Here is a 17,385-nt window from a genome sequence, read left to right as displayed (position 1 = left end):
ATCCCACTCATGTTTGGGTCTGGGATAAAATTGCTGGTTTATCTTTCATCCCTTTGCCTACTATGGGTCTCCCAGCACAGCAAGTGGCCCCAACTTCACTCTTCAGTGAGTCTGCCAAAGCTTTCATGAGACAGCAGTAAACCTGTTCAGATTCATTTAGATTAATTTAATTTAAACTAAATGAAAAGGGAAATATTTAAATAATATTAAAATCCAGTATAAAGGGTGACCAAGAGTGCCAGGGAATTCTTGACATAGCTGGCAAAAAATGAGACTTGTTCTTTCACTTTGGGGGAATTCTGTCTAAGAGAACGTGTGTTTTCTTTGCTAGGCTACTTTCAAGGGCTGGATGGACATCATGTATGCAGCAGTGGACTCCAGAAAGGTAATGTGCCGAACCAAACATAATCTCACCTCCCAGTACTTCCCTCTGCTATTCTCCTTGCTTAAAATCAAGAGTAAAACTTGCAGAACTATGCTTATGTTTTGTATTTAATGCTGCGATTGTTTCATTTGCTGCTGTTAGTGTGGTAAGTTAAAAGGTGCTCAAGAAAATCCCCAGAAGGGCCTGGTTCTTCTGGTTGGTCTAGGCACAGGGAAACTCCTGCTGCAGTAGAAATATGGTGAAGAAAGGAATACAATGAAGCTACATCAGAATAAATTATGGAGAGGGATTAGCCAGAAGGTCCTCCGTGAACCTTGCATCTACGTGGGAGCCCAAGTGTCAGTTTGAATCCAGTTTTGAAGTTCTGTCTGGGCTGGAGGTCTTTCTTGAGGCGCTTTTCTTGTCCTCGCATGCTGGAATCATGCAAATACCATTACTTCCTTTTTGCCTTTTTTTTTCCTTCTCTTCTCTTGGTTTTCTATGAAAAGATTTTTAAGTGGATTTTCTTGTCCTACACTGAATGCAGGGTTGGAGACAAATAGTGTGACTGTGCCAGGACAGTATAAGAAATGTTCTTCTCTTTTTGAGCAGCTGATGGTCTTATATGTCCCTCTCCAAAAGAAAGAACATCTTCCCTTTGACAGTGCTTGTCATTAAAATGATCATTTCCTTTGTGACCTCATTTACAGTGAAAGTTTGAATTGTAGCATATTATATTTGTGAAAAATTAGATCTGCTGGTGCTATTAAGTTTAAAAAAAACCTTGATCGTTGGTTTTGGTTTTGGAAACGTGTGTGTGTTAACAACTTTTTTGATTTCTGGGAGGCTCTACCCCCCCATTCTCCTGGCATATACGTACAAGAGACATGCAGATGGTTTTGCTTGACTTTAAACAATGTGAGGACACTGTTTGCTGTCTATAACTGCAGCTTTATGGAGCATGACTGCCTTACATGGCATACTTGGAAACACGACCAAGTTCATTTTGACTGTATTTGTATGATGTCTTTGAACTAATGTCATTTATTTCTCTTCTCATCTCCCATTCAGCAAGAAGAACAACCCAAGTATGAGGACAACATTTACATGTACATATATTTTGTTATCTTCATTATCTTCGGCTCCTTTTTCACCCTCAACTTGTTCATTGGTGTCATCATTGACAACTTCAATCAACAAAAGAAAAAGATAAGTGATCTGTGTGCGCTGATCCGTGAGGGAGCTGAGACCTGCTAGAGGAATGTTGAGTCTGCAGGCTCATGGGGGTGTTTTTTCTGCAAAATAAAGGCCAAGAACCGTCAGTCTGGGGCACGAGCCACCCCACAGAGACTGGCAGCACAGGCTCAGGGAGTGCAAGAAGCAGCCCAAAGCTTTATGTAAAACTTTAGCCAGATTAGACATTTTCCCTAGTCTACATTTCCAGGCATTTCTGGTGGTTTCCACCTTGACTAAAATAGACAGACTGGAAGGAAGATGTCTTCCTTGCCCCTCCCTCACCTACTGCTTTTCTTCTCCCTAAGTCAAGCTGAGGATTCACACGTATGCTGTCCCTGCTAAATGGCCTGACACCTCTGCTACCCACTTATCACAGAGGAGACAGAGGGGATGGGGAAGGATGTAGTGCAATAAAACAGATTATTCATAGGAAAAATACTCAGCTTTTAAAGGAAGATCAGTACGCCTCGGGTATTAGTATAAGTTATTCCGGTCTAAAATAGCTGCCACCAACTTCCCAGATGGCAGGTAGCCTCATGACTTAGCGAGGATGTTATTCCTTTCCCTTCTGGTGTATGAGCTGATTGTAACCAGTTTTCCTTTTGCCCCTTTACTTTGGAGGTCAAGATATTTTCATGACAGAAGAACAAAAGAAGTACTATAATGCCATGAAAAAACTGGGCTCAAAGAAGCCTCAGAAGCCTATTCCCCGACCTCTGGTGAGTGTGCTCTAAAGGGAGCTGAAGGGGAAAAAAAAGCAGAGTAGACTTTCAAAGGAGCTTTGGCTCCAAAAGCAGCCTTTGTTCTAACTCATGCTGGATTCCACGTCACCATGTTCTTGTCATTATAATTCAGGTATGATCTGAGAAAGGTTAAAATGCTACAGCTGTGGTTGATGTTAAGCAGTTGGCTCTCTTGGATCAACAGAACAATCTGAAAACCCCGCCTGGCTGAGAGGCTGTGGCTGGAGAGCAGGAGGCCTCCTGGCATTGAGGAGCGGGCTCTTGGGCAATTAGACACCCTTGGGGGTTACACTGATGGAGGGCTAAGCGCATTTCCCTGCTCTCTGAAAGGCTTTGCATGTGATACGGGGCGAGTCCCTTAGATGCTGCTGTAGATAAGGCGTCCTGCTGCTCTGCTGCTGGAACTAGAGCGCTGCCAGGGTGCAAGAGAGGTAGTTGAAATCTAGTTGCAGTACCCTACAACTGCAAGGTAGACCTGGCTGCTTTCTCCAGGTGTGAAGGGAAGTGCATCACCCTGCCTTTGGTCTCAGCAAAGAGGAAGAGATGTTAGTAACAGGGTTGTGGTAGCATGTTTGGGGTATGAATAATAGCATTTTCCTGCCTTTCCCACAAACAGGTTGAATTGTGGCTAGAGTTTGCCTTGAAAGCTTCATAAGATACTGAAAAACTTCCTCCTCATCCCTGTTTCCACCAACAGTGAAATAATTTGTTGACTAATGGTAAATTTTATTCAGACTTGTTTGGTTCATTGTCTCTCTCCTCTTGCCCAGAACCGCATTCAAGGAGCTGTCTTTGACTTTGTTACTCAGCAAGCATTTGATATAGTCATCATGATGCTCATTTGCCTCAACATGGTGACCATGATGGTGGAGACGGACACACAGAGCAAGCAGATGGAGGACATCCTTTACTGGATCAACCTGGTGTTTGTCATCTTCTTCACCTGTGAGTGTGTGCTGAAGATGTTCGCCTTGCGGCACTATTATTTCACCATCGGGTGGAACATTTTTGACTTCGTGGTTGTGATTCTGTCCATCGTGGGTAAGTGCGACACCAGTTAGAGGTCTGTGAGCACTAGGCTGTCTCCCTTGGTGTTTGCAGAGTAGAGCACGTCCTTGTCTTTGAAGGGGATAGAGAGGCAGCAGGACTTTTGGCTTCTCTTTTTAGCCTTATGAAGAGACTGTGGCAGAATTTGGCAGCTTGAAGTCCTGACTAATGCACCCTCCTCCCTCTGTTCTGATATTTGTTTCCAGTTGTATGGAGTAAAACACTTGACAATTACTCTCCCTGGCTTTAAAAACAGCAATTTTACTCACCTCATCAGAATGTTTTAATGCTTACTAACCCCTGAAAATAGCATTGCAGCGCTTCCTACATCAGCATGTGATTTGCACTCTTGTTTTCAGTTTGGTTGAATGTTGAATCAACCAGTTTCCTCCAACAGGTTTTTGGGGTTTTTTAGTGTCTAATCTGTAAAATATGCGTAACCTCACACATACAACAGGGTCACTCAACAAGCTTGGCTGCACACAGCTCTGCCCAGGCATACTGACAGAACACTGACATTTAGAGACTGTCCTGCAGTCTGAAACTCAGATCCAGGTTTGTCTGCTGCTTGAAATAAGATTTATCTTACACATTTTTTTAGCACCTTCAAAATAGAGTCCGTAGCCTGACTCCCATGGCAGAGTTAGGGACCGAGAGCCAGACGTCTCCAAGAAGCAACTCCTCCATCCTTATCCAGGTGGAGTGAATCACCCTGCAGCTGTACCTCTCTTCTCCTCCATTTAGGAGAAGTGCTTAGGGAGCCAGAGCATCTAGCTAAGACTTAGCTGCCTGAAGGTGAGGCCTCTTAATCACACACCCCCTTTGAAAATCCAACCAAGGTGTCCTGTGTGCCCAATCCCTTGACTAGGTTCAGAAGAAGCAGCAGAGTGCGCGTCTCCATTGTCACACTTGTTCCTTCTCTTCTTCTTTAGGAATGTTCCTGGCTGAAATCATTGAGAAGTATTTTGTGTCGCCCACTCTCTTCCGAGTCATCCGACTGGCTCGCATTGGACGTATCCTGCGTTTGATCAAAGGAGCCAAAGGAATCCGCACCTTGCTTTTTGCCTTAATGATGTCCTTGCCTGCCTTGTTCAACATCGGCCTCTTGCTGTTCTTGGTCATGTTCATCTTCTCCATCTTTGGCATGTCGAACTTCGCCTACGTCAAGCATGAGGCTGGCATAGATGATATGTTCAATTTTGAGACCTTTGGCAACAGCATGATCTGCTTGTTCCAGATCACCACGTCAGCTGGCTGGGATGGCCTGCTGCTGCCAATCCTCAACCGGCCTCCAGACTGCGACCTAGACAAGGAGCACCCTGGGAGTGGTTTTAAGGGGGATTGTGGGAACCCCTCAGTGGGGATATTTTTCTTTGTCAGTTATATCATCATTTCCTTCCTGATCGTGGTCAACATGTACATTGCCATCATCCTGGAGAACTTCAGCGTGGCGACAGAGGAGAGTGCAGATCCACTAAGTGAGGATGACTTTGAGACCTTCTACGAGATCTGGGAGAAATTCGACCCCGATGCCACGCAGTTCATAGAGTACAGCAAGCTCGCAGACTTTGCTGATGCTTTGGAACATCCTCTCCGCGTCCCAAAACCCAACACCATCGAACTCATCGCCATGGACCTGCCTATGGTAAGTGGAGACAGGATCCACTGTTTAGACATCCTGTTTGCCTTCACCAAACGTGTCCTGGGGGACAGTGGGGAGCTGGATATACTGAGACAACAGATGGAGGAACGATTTGTGGCATCCAACCCTTCCAAAGTGTCTTATGAGCCTATCACGACTACGCTGCGGCGTAAGCAGGAAGAAGTTTCAGCGGTGGTTATCCAGAGGGCTTACAGGGCTCGGCTGGCAAGACGGGGCTTTATTAGCCGCAGGCCAGTCTCCACAAAGCTGGAAAACGGAGGAACAAACAGGGAGAAAAAAGAAGGCACCCCCTCCACCGCGTCCCTCCCGTCCTACGACAGCGTCACCAAACCCGAGAAGGAGAAACAGCAACGGGCGGAGGAAGGAAGACGGGAAAGAGCGAAAAGGCCAAAAGACGTCAGGGAATCCAAGTGTTGAGACAAAAATCTTAGAATTGTACAAATTACAATATTTGCAAGTGAAAAGATTGTTTACAAACTTCATGAAATATATCAATACAGAACAGCTGTGGAGACACTCACCTGAAGATCTTATACCAAACATAGTCTGCTTCCTGTGTGACAGCGTTGCATCTAAAGCAGTGACCTACCACCTGGTTAAAGGACCCTTGTAAACAAACATTTAAACACAAAAAAATGGAAAAAAAATGGATTTTTCTATTGTTTGGGCAGGTGGATACTGCATGTTCCACATCAGTCAATGCAACTTAGGACAAACAAGCAAAATAAAACACACACACACACACAGAAACAAAAACCCGCTGCTGGGATTCATGTATTTTCCAAAGCAGCCCAAAATGGATTTTATTTTCTCATTTTGTTTATTATTATTGAAAGAAAACCCAAAAGTCACAATGTTAAAGGGTTTGTTCATGCAAAATTAGATTTGCATTTAGTTAAGCAGCAAAAAAAAAAGGAAAAAAAAAAAAAGAAAAAGTTAAATAAAACCAAAAAAAAAAAAGGAAAAAAGAAACCAACCCCCCATTTAGCCCATTGAATTGTCAGAGTTTATTTGGTATTTATTATCTGCATTCTACTTTCTACATGGGCTTTACTTGGTTTGGGAGATGGGGTCATCGGGTACCTTCAGCCTGGAGGCAGCTCAGGCTGATTCCCCCCCCAAAAGTGCTCGTTCAGTGCATAGAAGCGATTTGCATGACGGCATGAGCCATGCATGAGGCCCCCGCACCCACCACGCACCCGGGGTCTGTCCACAGCAGCGTGTGAAGCCATAAATTCGAGGCACTCCACTGACTCCTGTATTTGGAGAGAAACTTTGACACTAACCCTGCCCTTCACCGGCACTTCCCGGTTCTTAGCGGTTCAGTAGGAGGAAAAAACCAACAAAAAACCCACCAAGCAGATGAAATAATTGTGTGTGTTTAACAACTTTTGTCTTTCCCCCCGCCCCCAGCCATCTTTTTGCACACTGAACTATAACAAAATTAAATGCTGCTCTGGGACCATACACCCAAGGGGAGATGATAAAAACTGAGCCTGGCGTGTTATCCTCTGTCACTGTAAAACCAAACTCTAGGGCTTAACTATCCGTCAGTAAGTTCATTTGTATCCTGCGATATTTATCATTAATATTAATTATTATTCAACCTCCATCCTGCAGTGTAGACACCTTTTTTTGGTAGAGATAAGTGCGAAAAGCAGTAGCGTGTTATCTCTACTGGTAGGAATCCGGGGCGCTCACCCAAAGCAGGGCTGGGGGACGGGGACGGGACTCCCAGGGTTGGGTTGTCCCGTGGCCATCGGGGTCCGTGCTCCGGGGGGGGCTGCAGAGCCATGGGGGGGCTTCCCAAAACCCTGAACCTTCCTCCCGTGTTACCTGTTTCTGCGGCTCCGCGGGTTTTCTCACTTCTGTAGCCACGAGGGGTTTTAACCAGCCGCAGCCCAGGGACGGCCCCGGCGCGGGGTGCAGGGTTGGTGCCTTCACCTTCTCCCCGTTTCTTATCAGAGGACGAAGCAGCCCCGCAGGTGGGGAGGAACCAGCTGCCTCTCACCGCATCGTCTCGCTGCAGCAGCGTCGTGAGCCAAGGCCAAGCGTTTCTTTTGTCCTCAGTGACCAGGCTCAGCTGTCCCCAGATCCCGCTCCGTGGTGGCCTCGTGGAAGCCACCTCTCAGCTCTGCTTGAGCTGGGTTCCTTCAGGGCCAGCGTGGGGGTCTGGGCAGGGTGGGACAGCGGCTGCACGGAGAAGCGAAGCCGGGAGGTGCTGAGGTTAAGTGTGGGCGTTTGAACACCACCAAATTAAGGGTCCCCATCATAGCAGGGGAAAAAACAAACCCCAAGCCACCAGCCCTTGATGGCAGGAGGAATCTTGGTTTGCATAATCTCACAACCCAGAAAAAAAAATCCCAGGAGTCACTTACAAAGCAGCCCCCAGCAGGACGCCGTGCCGCATCCCTGGCCCTCGCCCCGGCTCTGCCACACCCAGGGACGCAGCGAGGAACCTTCTCCATCCTGTCAGCTCTTGCCCCAGTTGCTCCGAGGATCTGATGTACAATAACAAAGACAAATCTCCATCCATATGTACAGGCTACCTTGTAAACAGCACAAAAACAAAACAAAAAAAAGAAAAAATAGCTGAAAAGTGTGGTTGAACTTTTTAAGAGAATATTATAAATACTGTAATATATCATTTTATTTTATTGGCATGCCTTTTTTGTAAATACAAAGAACTTAAAAAAAAATAATAGAATGGCTTCTGGCTTATGCCATTGTCCATGTTTATTTTTATTTTTTTAATATTTTTCTGTTTTCCTTAGACTTTAGATAGCCAGTCAACGTCCCCTAAAGAAAACAAAACAAAACCCTACCCCTGCCCCAAACTAGATTTTAAAAATAAAAAAAAACTTCATTGCAAACAATCTTTGCAACAGCAAAAGTATCTATTTTTTGGGTTCCAATGTGCAATAAGTTGACCACTTCTATGCAAGATTTGGCTAAACTTCCTCATTGTTCTCAAGCTGGGCTCTGGCCTCGTAGGTGAAGCTTGGTGCGTTTAGCGTTCGTGCTGGCAATTTCATTAAGCTACTCAATTAATTACTTTAAAAATAAAAAGTCCCTTCGAACTCTGTATCTATATTTATTTTTTTTTAACGTTAGAGCTGTATGAAATGGAAGAGGCCGGTGGGGTTGTGAGGAAGGACGGGGATGAGGAGGTCCTTCAGCTGGTGCTTGGCTGGAGTTGGTCCTTCTGCTCAAGGGCGAGGGCCATGGGGGTGGTTGGGGTTGGGTTGGGTTTTCTCTCCGTTTCCTCCCTGGGGCAGATATTTCCATCAGCCACAGGTCATGGGTGCAGAAAGCCACGATGGGGCTGCGGGTCCGGGTGGCTTCAGTGGGTGCAGCCAAGCCCAGAGGAGACGTTGGTTGGTCAAAGAGCATCAGGGACATTGTGCCACCCGCAAGTCTCCCAGTTCAAACACGTGCATGGACTTGTCAGGGTTGTGGGAACGGAGCAAGGGGGGGTGGCATCGGTTCAAAAGATGTGGCTAAAAAAATCAGGACTACACCAAGTCGCTCTCTTCCCTCCCCCCGTACAAACCCTGCCTTTTGGGGTAATTTGTGACTGGGGTCTTCAAACCGCAGCGGGGAAGGGCGATAAATATCAATTCAAGCTGCTTTATTCACTTTTCCTGTTCACCATTTTTTAAAAATATAGAAGCCAATGTTGAACAAAACAAATGAAAAATAAAACCGTGATGTTACATAGAGGCCACACCCAAGTTTGAATTACTTAATTTTCCGCCGCAAAAAAAAAATAAATGAAAACTGTTAAAGCTGTAAAAGACCAATAGTGAAGATTAGTGTATTAGAAATTGCATGGTGGCTCATAATGATCTTACCCAACATGATTAACAATTGCGTTACTATAAGCCAAAAGAAAATAAAATAAACGTTACCCTTTTCACTGTACGAGGTAAGGTTGTCTTGGTGTCCCGATTATTTGACTGGCTGCATTCTCCTTCCCCTCCATCCTTCTGTCAAGGGCTTTTTTAGGGTGTTTTTACCTAAAGCGTGCAGGAAGGAGCAGAGTAAGGTGCAGCAGAAGCTGTTGGAAGGGAGTTTGGTGTTACTCGGTGTCGGGGGTCCGTGTCTGTGGGGGGGGGGTCCCGTCTCTGGGGCAGGTCGATGCCCTTCAGCAGGGCGAGCTGGACCCGGACGTGTCCCTTGCTCCACGCACCGAGGACGGCTCCGTGGCTGCTGCCCACCTTGGACCTGCTCTGGCACGGGAGGGCTTCACCATGGGGTTTAGCCCTGCAAACCCCGTCACTTGCACTAAAAGTCACTTAAAAACCTGAGCCAATGCAACCCACCATCAGCCCATCGTCCCCTCCAGCTTCTCCCACTTTTGACCTGAAGGGCTGAGCTCCGGGCACCGGCTGTGCCTCATTGGGGGCAGGATTTAACCTGAAGTTGTTGCAAGTCAAACAGCTGAGGTATTGCCTTGAAGTTACTTTTTCTTTTAGAGTTTTGGTCCAATTTATCCAACAAACCTGAATTTTGCTGCTCGGTTAAGGCCAGCTGGCTTGGCAAACCCCGGGCACTGCAGGACACGGAGCGTGGCCATGCTGTCCCACACCTCGCCACATCCACGTGTCACACAAAGACACCACCACGGGTTTGATAATTTTTTTAAAAAACAAGTCAAGTTAAACATAAAAACACATTTCCCCTTTTGCCAGGTCCCTGCACATTATTTTACAGAGCTGAGTGCATGCAGGGGGGTGTCTCCCGCAGGAAAAGCGCAGCCCCGTGCTCAGCGTGGGGACAGAGAGGTCCCCCCGCCTCCTGTCCTGCTTCTATCCCTCTGTCACATTTCCTACCTCACAGGGGTGTTGTGAGGCTTAATTAGCGACCGAGTGTAACGCATCGAGAACCGCAGGCGCCGGGGTGTGTGCAGCCGGAGCGGGGGACCAGGGGAGTGACAAAAACGCTGCTACAAACATCCTGAACCCAGCCCAGCACCTTCCCGCGGGGCCAGGGCTGTCCTTGCCCTTCGCTCACAGAACCTGCACCCAACGCCGTTGTCTCCCTGTGCTGGACTTGCTCCCCGCGTCCCTCCCGGGTTTTAGTCTCTGTTTTACACACAGGAGAAGGATGAAGCTGGCTGGGGGAGGGAGGAGGAACGCGATAACCAGCGGGATGAACTTTGGGTTCCTCTGTACTGTACATCTTTTTACTTTGGAATTTGCAATAAAGAGGTAACGTCCGTCTTGTTTTAACAACTTCTCCTGCCTGCCCTGTCCTTCTGTCACCTTCGCACAGCAGCACCCACCCCCCAGGTCCCCAAAAGCCCAGCGTCCCCAGCTCGGACAGGGCAGCACTTCTGGGGGAGCAGGAGCCCACGGCTGAGGCAGGACACCCACTGAGAGAGAGAAAAAATGTCCCAAATTAAGAGACAGAGCAAGAAGGGAGCGAAGTGAAGCCCCTGGACCATCAGCAGCTCCTCACACCCAGCTCCTGCCTGCAGCCAAGCCAAGGCTGTCACCCAGGACGGCTCCAAGCAGCACAAAACACCTCCCACAGCACCAAATCAGGTCACCGGTGTTATAATTAACCTCTCTCCCAAGAATAATTAACCCCAGGTGCTGCCTTAGCATAATAACCCAGCAGAGTGTGATGTCCCCTCCCTGGGGACTGGGAGATGGGGACACCCCACGCCGGGGCTGCAGCGGGGACATGTCCAAGGGGGGTCTGCCCAGCTCCGTCCCTGCCACAGGGCATCTAGTGACAACCAGGGACACCGCCAGCGCAGCTGGGGTCAGTGGGGACAGCTGGGGGACACCCAGCCCTGGATGCTCCAGCAGGACCTGAGCCATGGACGGGACCCTCCCTGCCCAGGAGAACACACGGGGTTGGTCTCTGGATCCCAGCAGCTCCACGAGGCTTTATTGGGTCTTGCTCCCCCTCCAACAGCTTCTGGGTGACGCTCCAGTTTGGGCGACGTCCCCATTTCAAGTGGCGTCCGAGCCCAGCACCCAGCAGCAGGAGTACGCGGCGGCCATGGTGAAGAGGACGGAGGCGAGGAAGCCCCCCAGGACACCCAAGACCACGGGGCCCACCCAGCCCAGGAGGCTGCGGGTGTACGGGGGGGGCGGCCGCCTCTCGAAGCGCAGGTCGCCCAGGGACCTCCTGGCCCTCGCCCCGCCGCGCCGCTCGCCCCGCAGCAGCAGGGACGAGGTGCGGGACCGCCCGGCGCGGATGAACTCCTCCACGTTCCTCCGCAGCTCCAGGCTCCGGTCCTGGTTCAGGTTTTTCCCCAGCTCTTGGGCGATGTCGGAGCGTCCGACTTGGCGGAGGCCACGGGCCAGCCGGTCCCACGTTGTCACCTCTCCCTCTGTCTCCAGCCACTCCTGCAGAGCCTCCGAGCACCCCGGGGGGCTGCGAAGGTCCCGGGGGTGGCGGGGGGGGAAGATGGGGTTGTTCTTCTCCGAGAGCCGCTCCAGCTCCAGCTCCCCCAGGTCCCCGTCGGGCCCCGCCAGCTGCTCCTGGAGCTGGTGGCACTCGGACGGGGACAGCAGCTCGGCGATGCGGCTCATGGTGTGACGGCCCACGCTGGCCGCCACCGTGTCCTCGCACCGGCCGCCCACCGCCAGTAAGAGCAGGATGAGTCCCGTGGGTGCCAGCATCGCGTGGGTGCCCCTCGGCATCGGGGTGGCCCAGGAACGCAGACACCCTCCCTATGACCTCACAAGCCGGCGCGTTCCGGGGACATGTCCCCTGTCCCTTGGTGCATTGTCCCCTGTCCCACGCAGGGCTGAGTATCTCCTGTCCCCACCGCTGTGCCCCAGCTCAGCCCCTCGCCCCCAGCCTGGCACCCCCCCAGCACCCCTCCCCTCCCCAGCCCAACCCAAGTATCCAACTTCACCCCCACAAAACCCACCCGGGGCCGCCCGGACGCTCCGCACAGCCCAAGTGGCACCAAACCGGGGGAAACGAGAGGCGGAGGGAGGCAGCAGCACCCAACGAGGGTAACTCAGCTTAAAAAAGGTAAAAATTCAACCCAAAAGGTAAAAAAAACGAACGCGGCACCAAACCCAAGCCAGCCCCGGCACCACAGAGCAAACCCCCCCCACACCGTGTCCCCCCCTGGTACCTGCAGCTCCGGTGGGTCCCCGCCAGCACCAGCCAAACCCGCTGCAGCCCCCGGGAGCCCCCAGGACCAGGGGGGCCCTTTCCAACACAGAATCCCCCCTCATCGAGGCCCACAGCCCCAACCAGCCCCTCTCATGCCCCCACCCTAATGAGGCAGGGGCATACCTGGACCCTCATCAGCCCTAATGAGGGAGGGGGCTCACCTGGACCCCCTCAACTGCTCCTAACGAGGAGGGGAAGGGCTGAGGCTCTACCCTTCCCCTGGCTGCGATACCCCCACCCCATAACACCCCCTCCCACCCCTTCAATAACCCCCCATGTCCTCCCTGTCCCCTGCAATATTCCCCCCCCCAGAGCCCCCCTCCGGGGCTCGCAGGAGGCGCTGCAGGCTCTCAGCTCGTGTAATCTCTTTAATACTGTGTAATACTTTTCTTTTTAAAATACAGCATTTCTTGAGGTAGACCATTACAGCTCAAAAGCATTTCATTTTCAGACATTAATAAGACATGAATTAAATACTTTCATGTACAATATGTTGCAAAATGAGGTAGAAATGGTTACAGAGAGTGTACAAAGTCAAATATGATAATAATAATAATAAAAAGACTTCAGGAACTCAGTACCACTTTTTGGAGGGGGGGGGGTAATGCCCCAGTAATGCCCTTTGCACGCAGGCAGCTGCCTGCACGCTTCAATGGGAAACTGCAAAAAAATGGGGAAAACACCCCAAAGCTGGCAGAGGCCTCGCTCCTGCGGGGGGGGAGCCCCTGCGGGGGGGGGGGCGTCCGCTCTGCGTGCGCAGACCCTGAGGTTATGGGGGGCTGCTCGGAGCAGTGGCTAGTGCCCACGGGTTGCTGGGTGGCCCCAGAGCAGCTGCCTCCCCCCCAGTACAACATATAACCCTAAAAAAAAAATTTAATGTTTTTTTTAATTGGGAAATAACAAACCCCCCCCCAGCTGGCGATGGGAAGCGGGTGGGGGGGGCAGGGGGACGCGCAGTGGGTTCACGCTCATCGCATCCAACGGTGGTCAGCGCCGGGGGGGAGCTGGGCTGAGCCCTGACCCCGCAGCCCCCACAGCCCCGATCCCCCCCGGGGGGCAAAGAGCACCCGGGGCAAAACCCCCAGCCCATCCTCAGCCCTGCTAGACTTTTTTTTGGGGGGGGGGGAAGTGATTTCTCCCCAAATTTGCAGCCACCGCCAGCCTCCGCCGGGGCTTCTCGGCGCTCGGAGGTGGCAACCGCGGTGGGAAGCCAAAAATCCCTGATTTCAAGTGAAAAGCGAGCGCCCTCGCACCAGCAGCCTCCCACCCCCAGGGCCAAAACGCCACCGGGAGGAGGGTCCCCCATACGGGGGGGGAGAGTGTCCCCTCCCCGCACCCCCCCAGTCCCCAGCCCCACACCAGGGGACGCGGTGGGTGATGCCGGGGGGCCGCCGGCCCCAGCCTGACCCAAAAAGTGACAGCTCCAGCTACGGCACTAACACTCTGTCCGTCCAAGACACGTTACTCCACCAAACGCTACAAGAACAATGTTAAAAAAAAAAAAAAATTAAAATAAAATTATGGCATAATATACGTGAAAAGCACCCAAAATACATTCAACTTTCATCTTTGTAACAGCTTCAAGTTTTGTTTTTTTCTTTTCTTTCTTCCTCTCTTCCTCCACCCTTTTTGGAAGCAAACGCACGAGGCAGCTTTATCCCAGGTCTGAAAACACTTAAAAATCTCTTTTTTTCCTTTTGCTGAGAAGATAAAAAGAGTTTTTAAAAACACATTCTTTTTTTCTGAGGTAATTCTTTTCCTGAGTAGTTAAAAAGAAAAAAAAAAACCCAAAAAAATACTACATACCTTACAAAAATAAAAAACCAAGTCTAGTATATTAAACAATCTACAGCATTTTACTCCAAAACCCCTTGGTTTTGTGTCCCCCCCCCGCCCTGCTCCCCCTTTTCCCCGATCAAGGACGTCGCCGCTGTGCGAGGGGGGCCGCTTTGCTCGAAAGATGCCCGAGGTATTTCTGGTAGGAAGAATAAAAGCAATAAAAATCCAAAATAAGAATCGACGGGGCAGCTCGTGCCCCCGACGCCGGGAAGCCGGACCCCGAGGTGCCTCCGGCCCCGCTCGCTGCGTCGCTGCTCCGGGGACGGATGGACGGGAAAATAATAAATAGGTTTATCCTGAGTTCAGCGGGCGACGGCTCCTGAAACACCGAGGAGAGGAAAAGCCCCCGGAGTGGGGCAGCAGAGGGACGCGGGGCTGCCGTCGGGGTGCCCGGGGGTCTCCTGCGCCTGGGGGACAACCGGAGCCCGGCCCGGCCCCTCCAAACCCCGCGTTCATCGGCCAAGTCCCCGCCGCAGCCCCCGGGGCTGGGGTGAGGGGTCCGTCCCCCGTCAGTGCCTGGTGCCGTAGAGTTTATCCCACTCGAGGAACAAGTCCAGCTCCTTCTGGGCGGCGGCGGGGCGGACCTTGCAGAAGGCCTTCTCCAAGTCCTGGTAGGAGGTGGGCTGGAGCTGGCCCGGCAGGGCGTGCAGCGCGGTGGCCCCGGCGTGCTGGCACAGCTGCACCAGCTCGCTGCCCGAGAAGCTCTCGGTGTGCTGCACCAGCGAGGCCATCTCCCGCTCGCTCAGGCAGCAGCTCCGCTGAGCCAGGGCGTGATGGAGGATCTGCCGCCGGGCCACGCTGTCCGGCAAGGAGATGTAGAAGCGCTTGGCGAAGCGCCGGTGGGAAGCTTCGTCCATGCTGCCGGGCCGGGAGGTGGTCCCGATGACGACCACGTTCTGCTCAGATGAGGTAGCCACGTTGTCCAGGTAGGAGAGGAGCTGAGACTTGAGGTTGCTCACCTGGCTGCCGTCCTCGCCAGCCCGGGCCACCAGCAAGGCCTCGGCCTCGGTGATGAGCACCACCGCGGGCTGCCGGCAGCTGGCCACGAAGAAGACGGTCTGCAGGATCTTCTCGGCTTCGGCTTTCCAGGTGGAGAGCAGGGTCGTCCCGCTGAGCTTCAGCAAGGTGGAGCCCAGCTGGGTGGAGATGCACCGGCTCAGCAGGGTCTTCCCCGTGCCGCGGGGACCAAAGAGCAGGATGGTTCGGGGCGGCCGGCTCACCCCGGTGTAGGCGCCCGGACGCAGGATGGGCCACACCAGCTCCTCCTCGATGGTGGCCTTCACGGACACCTGCCCGGCGATGTCCGTCCACTGCACGGGCGGCCCCCGCTCCACGACCTTGGTGTTCACCAGCTCCAAGACCAGGGGGTCGACGTTCTTGGGTTGCTCCTCCACCGGCGGGCTGCCGAAGACGGGCGCTTTGGGGGGCAGCCGCAGCGGGAAGGGGGGTCCCGGCTCGGCCGCCCGCTCCCCGTTGGCGAGGGGGGGGCTGAACTTCTCAAAGGGCTCCGCCGGCCGCAGCGGAGCGTCCCCGGTGCCGTAGGGCGGCGAGACCATACTCTTCATCGGCTGCCCGCCGTACTTGCCCGCGTGCTCCTCGGCGTTCCCGGCTCCTGCCGGCCGCTTCCCGGGCTTGAAGGCCACCTGGGGAGACTCGGCGCTGCTGCCGAACCCGTTGCCCCGGCACTCGCCGTTGTCCGACATGGGGTAGGGGGACTTTGGCTGCTCGTAGCTGTATTTCCTGTACCTGCCCTCCCCTTCCTCCTCCTCCCCGCCGGAGATGTCGAAAGCCTTCCTCTTCAGGGCGCCCGCCGCCTCGGTGCCGAGGGGCGGCACGGCCAAGGGGGCCAAGCCAGCTCCCTGGTAGCCACAGCCAGGGACCCCGGGGGGGCGGGCGGCGGGCGGCGGGGCCGGGATGGGGGTGGGTGCCGCGATGCCGGAGGGCAGGTAGGAGGCAGAGGGATGGGGCGGGTGGATGGCCCCGTAGCCCGGCTGTGGCGGGTAGCTGCCAGCGGCGTAGTTGTACATGGGGCCGGAGGAGCCGTAGCCGGGCACCAGGGCAGGCGAGGGGTGCGGGGGCTGCAGGAGCCCCGAGCCGTGGAGGGCAGGGGGATGCGGCGGGGGGAGCGCTGCCGCCGGCTGCGTGCAGTAGCCGGAGGGCAAATAGGTGCCACCGTAGCCTGAGGGATACTCCTGAGATGCCCCAAGCCCGCCGGAGCCGGCGGCGGCTCCTCCGCAGGAGTTACCGGGGTACATGGGATCGGTGAGGTTGGCCGACACCACGGGGGAGCCGCCGAGGCCGATGGCCCCGCCGCTGGGGGGGACGGCGGGTGGCACCACCCCCTTGGCGCCGGGGAGGCCATCGTGGATGGGGGTCAGCGGGTAGGCGCCGTCGGAGCCGTGCGCCACCGGCCAGGGCTCCCCGTCGCCCTTCTGCCCGTTAACCGGCCCGAAGGCTCCATCGCCGTAGCTGCTCAGCGCCGGGCGCTCGTAGGGCACGTCCAGCACCCCCGAGTACTTCTCGGCATACCTCTTGAGGAGGTTGGAGGCGGTGAGCGCCGAGATGTCGTCGTTGGCCCAGGCGTAATTGAAGCGCTGGCGGGTGCTGGGGTAGAGGTCGGATTTGTGGGCCGGCGAGGAGGTGGTGGAGGAGACGTCGAGGTGCTGCTCGGGCCACTGGTTCAGGGACTGGGCATGCTCTGGTGACCAGTGCATCTTCGACAGACCTGCGGGGGACAGGACAGCGCGGGGTGAGAGCAGCGAAACGGGGACGAGCATCTCTCTGCACGGGGCATCTCCAAAACCCGCCGTACCGCCCCGTCCTGGGCCACGTCACACCTCCTGACTGCAAATACCCCCCCAGGAACCACGACCACGAGCGCCGCGGAGCACCCGGCCAGCTCCAGGTCTGGTGGTCACGTCCAACAGCCCAACACATTCGGGTTATCACACCACAGCAAACGGTGCAGCCCCCAGCCCCGGTGCCGAGCACCGGCACACGTAGCAGGAGCACGACCCTGCCCTGAGATGCTCCACCTGGAGCAGGGTATAACTATAGTATTATAATTATAGTGCATAAAATATTAATGGAATATTAATAGCGTGTCGCCAGTGTCCCCCGCCACCCCTGCGCTGCGGGTCCCCCCGTCCCCCCATTTCCCCCCTGCCCTTATGCCCAAAGCCTCCGGGGACGGCTCAAGCCGGAGCCTCGCGCACCATCCACCCGCCTCCCTCCGCCCTTAAGCCACTCTGTGACCACAGCACAATTAGATTACTTAATGCTTTAATTGACTTATACGGCATTTGTGCTTCCACTCTGGATATCAAACTTACACAAGAGGATTT

The 17,385-nt window shown here is 53.5% G+C and overlaps 3 protein-coding genes across 6 annotated transcripts in view; 1 reads left to right on the top strand and 2 right to left on the bottom strand.

Annotated features, from left to right (window-relative positions):
- The window catches only part of SCN8A (sodium voltage-gated channel alpha subunit 8), a 55,491-nt gene extending 47,272 nt beyond the window's left edge, over positions 1 to 8,219 (top strand). For all 4 annotated transcript variants that reach the window (XM_068409767.1, XM_068409765.1, XM_068409764.1 and 1 more), the window contains 5 exons: positions 332 to 385; positions 1,436 to 1,573; positions 2,215 to 2,319; positions 3,114 to 3,384; positions 4,323 to 8,219. In XM_068409767.1, coding sequence (XP_068265868.1) covers positions 332 to 385; positions 1,436 to 1,573; positions 2,215 to 2,319; positions 3,114 to 3,384; positions 4,323 to 5,470 — 1,716 coding nt within the window. In that variant the 3' untranslated portion in view covers positions 5,471 to 8,219. The remainder of the gene's footprint in view (positions 1 to 331; positions 386 to 1,435; positions 1,574 to 2,214; positions 2,320 to 3,113; positions 3,385 to 4,322) is intronic.
- Positions 8,220 to 11,019: 2,800 nt separating this feature from the next.
- On the bottom strand, positions 11,020 to 11,715 carry TMDD1 (transmembrane and death domain 1). Its single transcript, XM_068410695.1, has one exon. It carries the CDS (start codon positions 11,713 to 11,715, stop codon positions 11,020 to 11,022), a length of 696 nt encoding a protein of 231 aa, XP_068266796.1.
- A 2,835-nt stretch (positions 11,716 to 14,550) lies between these two features.
- Positions 14,551 to 16,761, bottom strand: FIGNL2 (fidgetin like 2). Its single transcript, XM_068410805.1, has one exon. The coding sequence runs from the start codon at positions 16,753 to 16,755 to the stop codon at positions 14,551 to 14,553; it is 2,205 nt and encodes a 734-aa protein (XP_068266906.1). The 5' UTR covers positions 16,756 to 16,761.
- Positions 16,762 to 17,385: the final 624 nt, after the last annotated feature.

The sequence above is a fragment of the Nyctibius grandis genome, chromosome 11 (assembly GCF_013368605.1).
Source record: "Nyctibius grandis isolate bNycGra1 chromosome 11, bNycGra1.pri, whole genome shotgun sequence".
Lineage (NCBI taxonomy): Eukaryota > Metazoa > Chordata > Aves > Nyctibiiformes > Nyctibiidae > Nyctibius > Nyctibius grandis.
This window is presented reverse-complemented; position numbering and strand designations above follow the sequence as displayed.

Bases quoted from the DNA above. Each gene is read 5' to 3' on its own strand.
- TMDD1 (XM_068410695.1), bottom strand. From the start codon at position 11,715: ATGCCGAGGGGCACCCACGCGATGCTGGCACCCACGGGACTCATCCTG.
- FIGNL2 (XM_068410805.1), bottom strand. From the start codon at position 16,755: ATGCACTGGTCACCAGAGCATGCCCAGTCCCTGAACCAGTGGCCCGAG.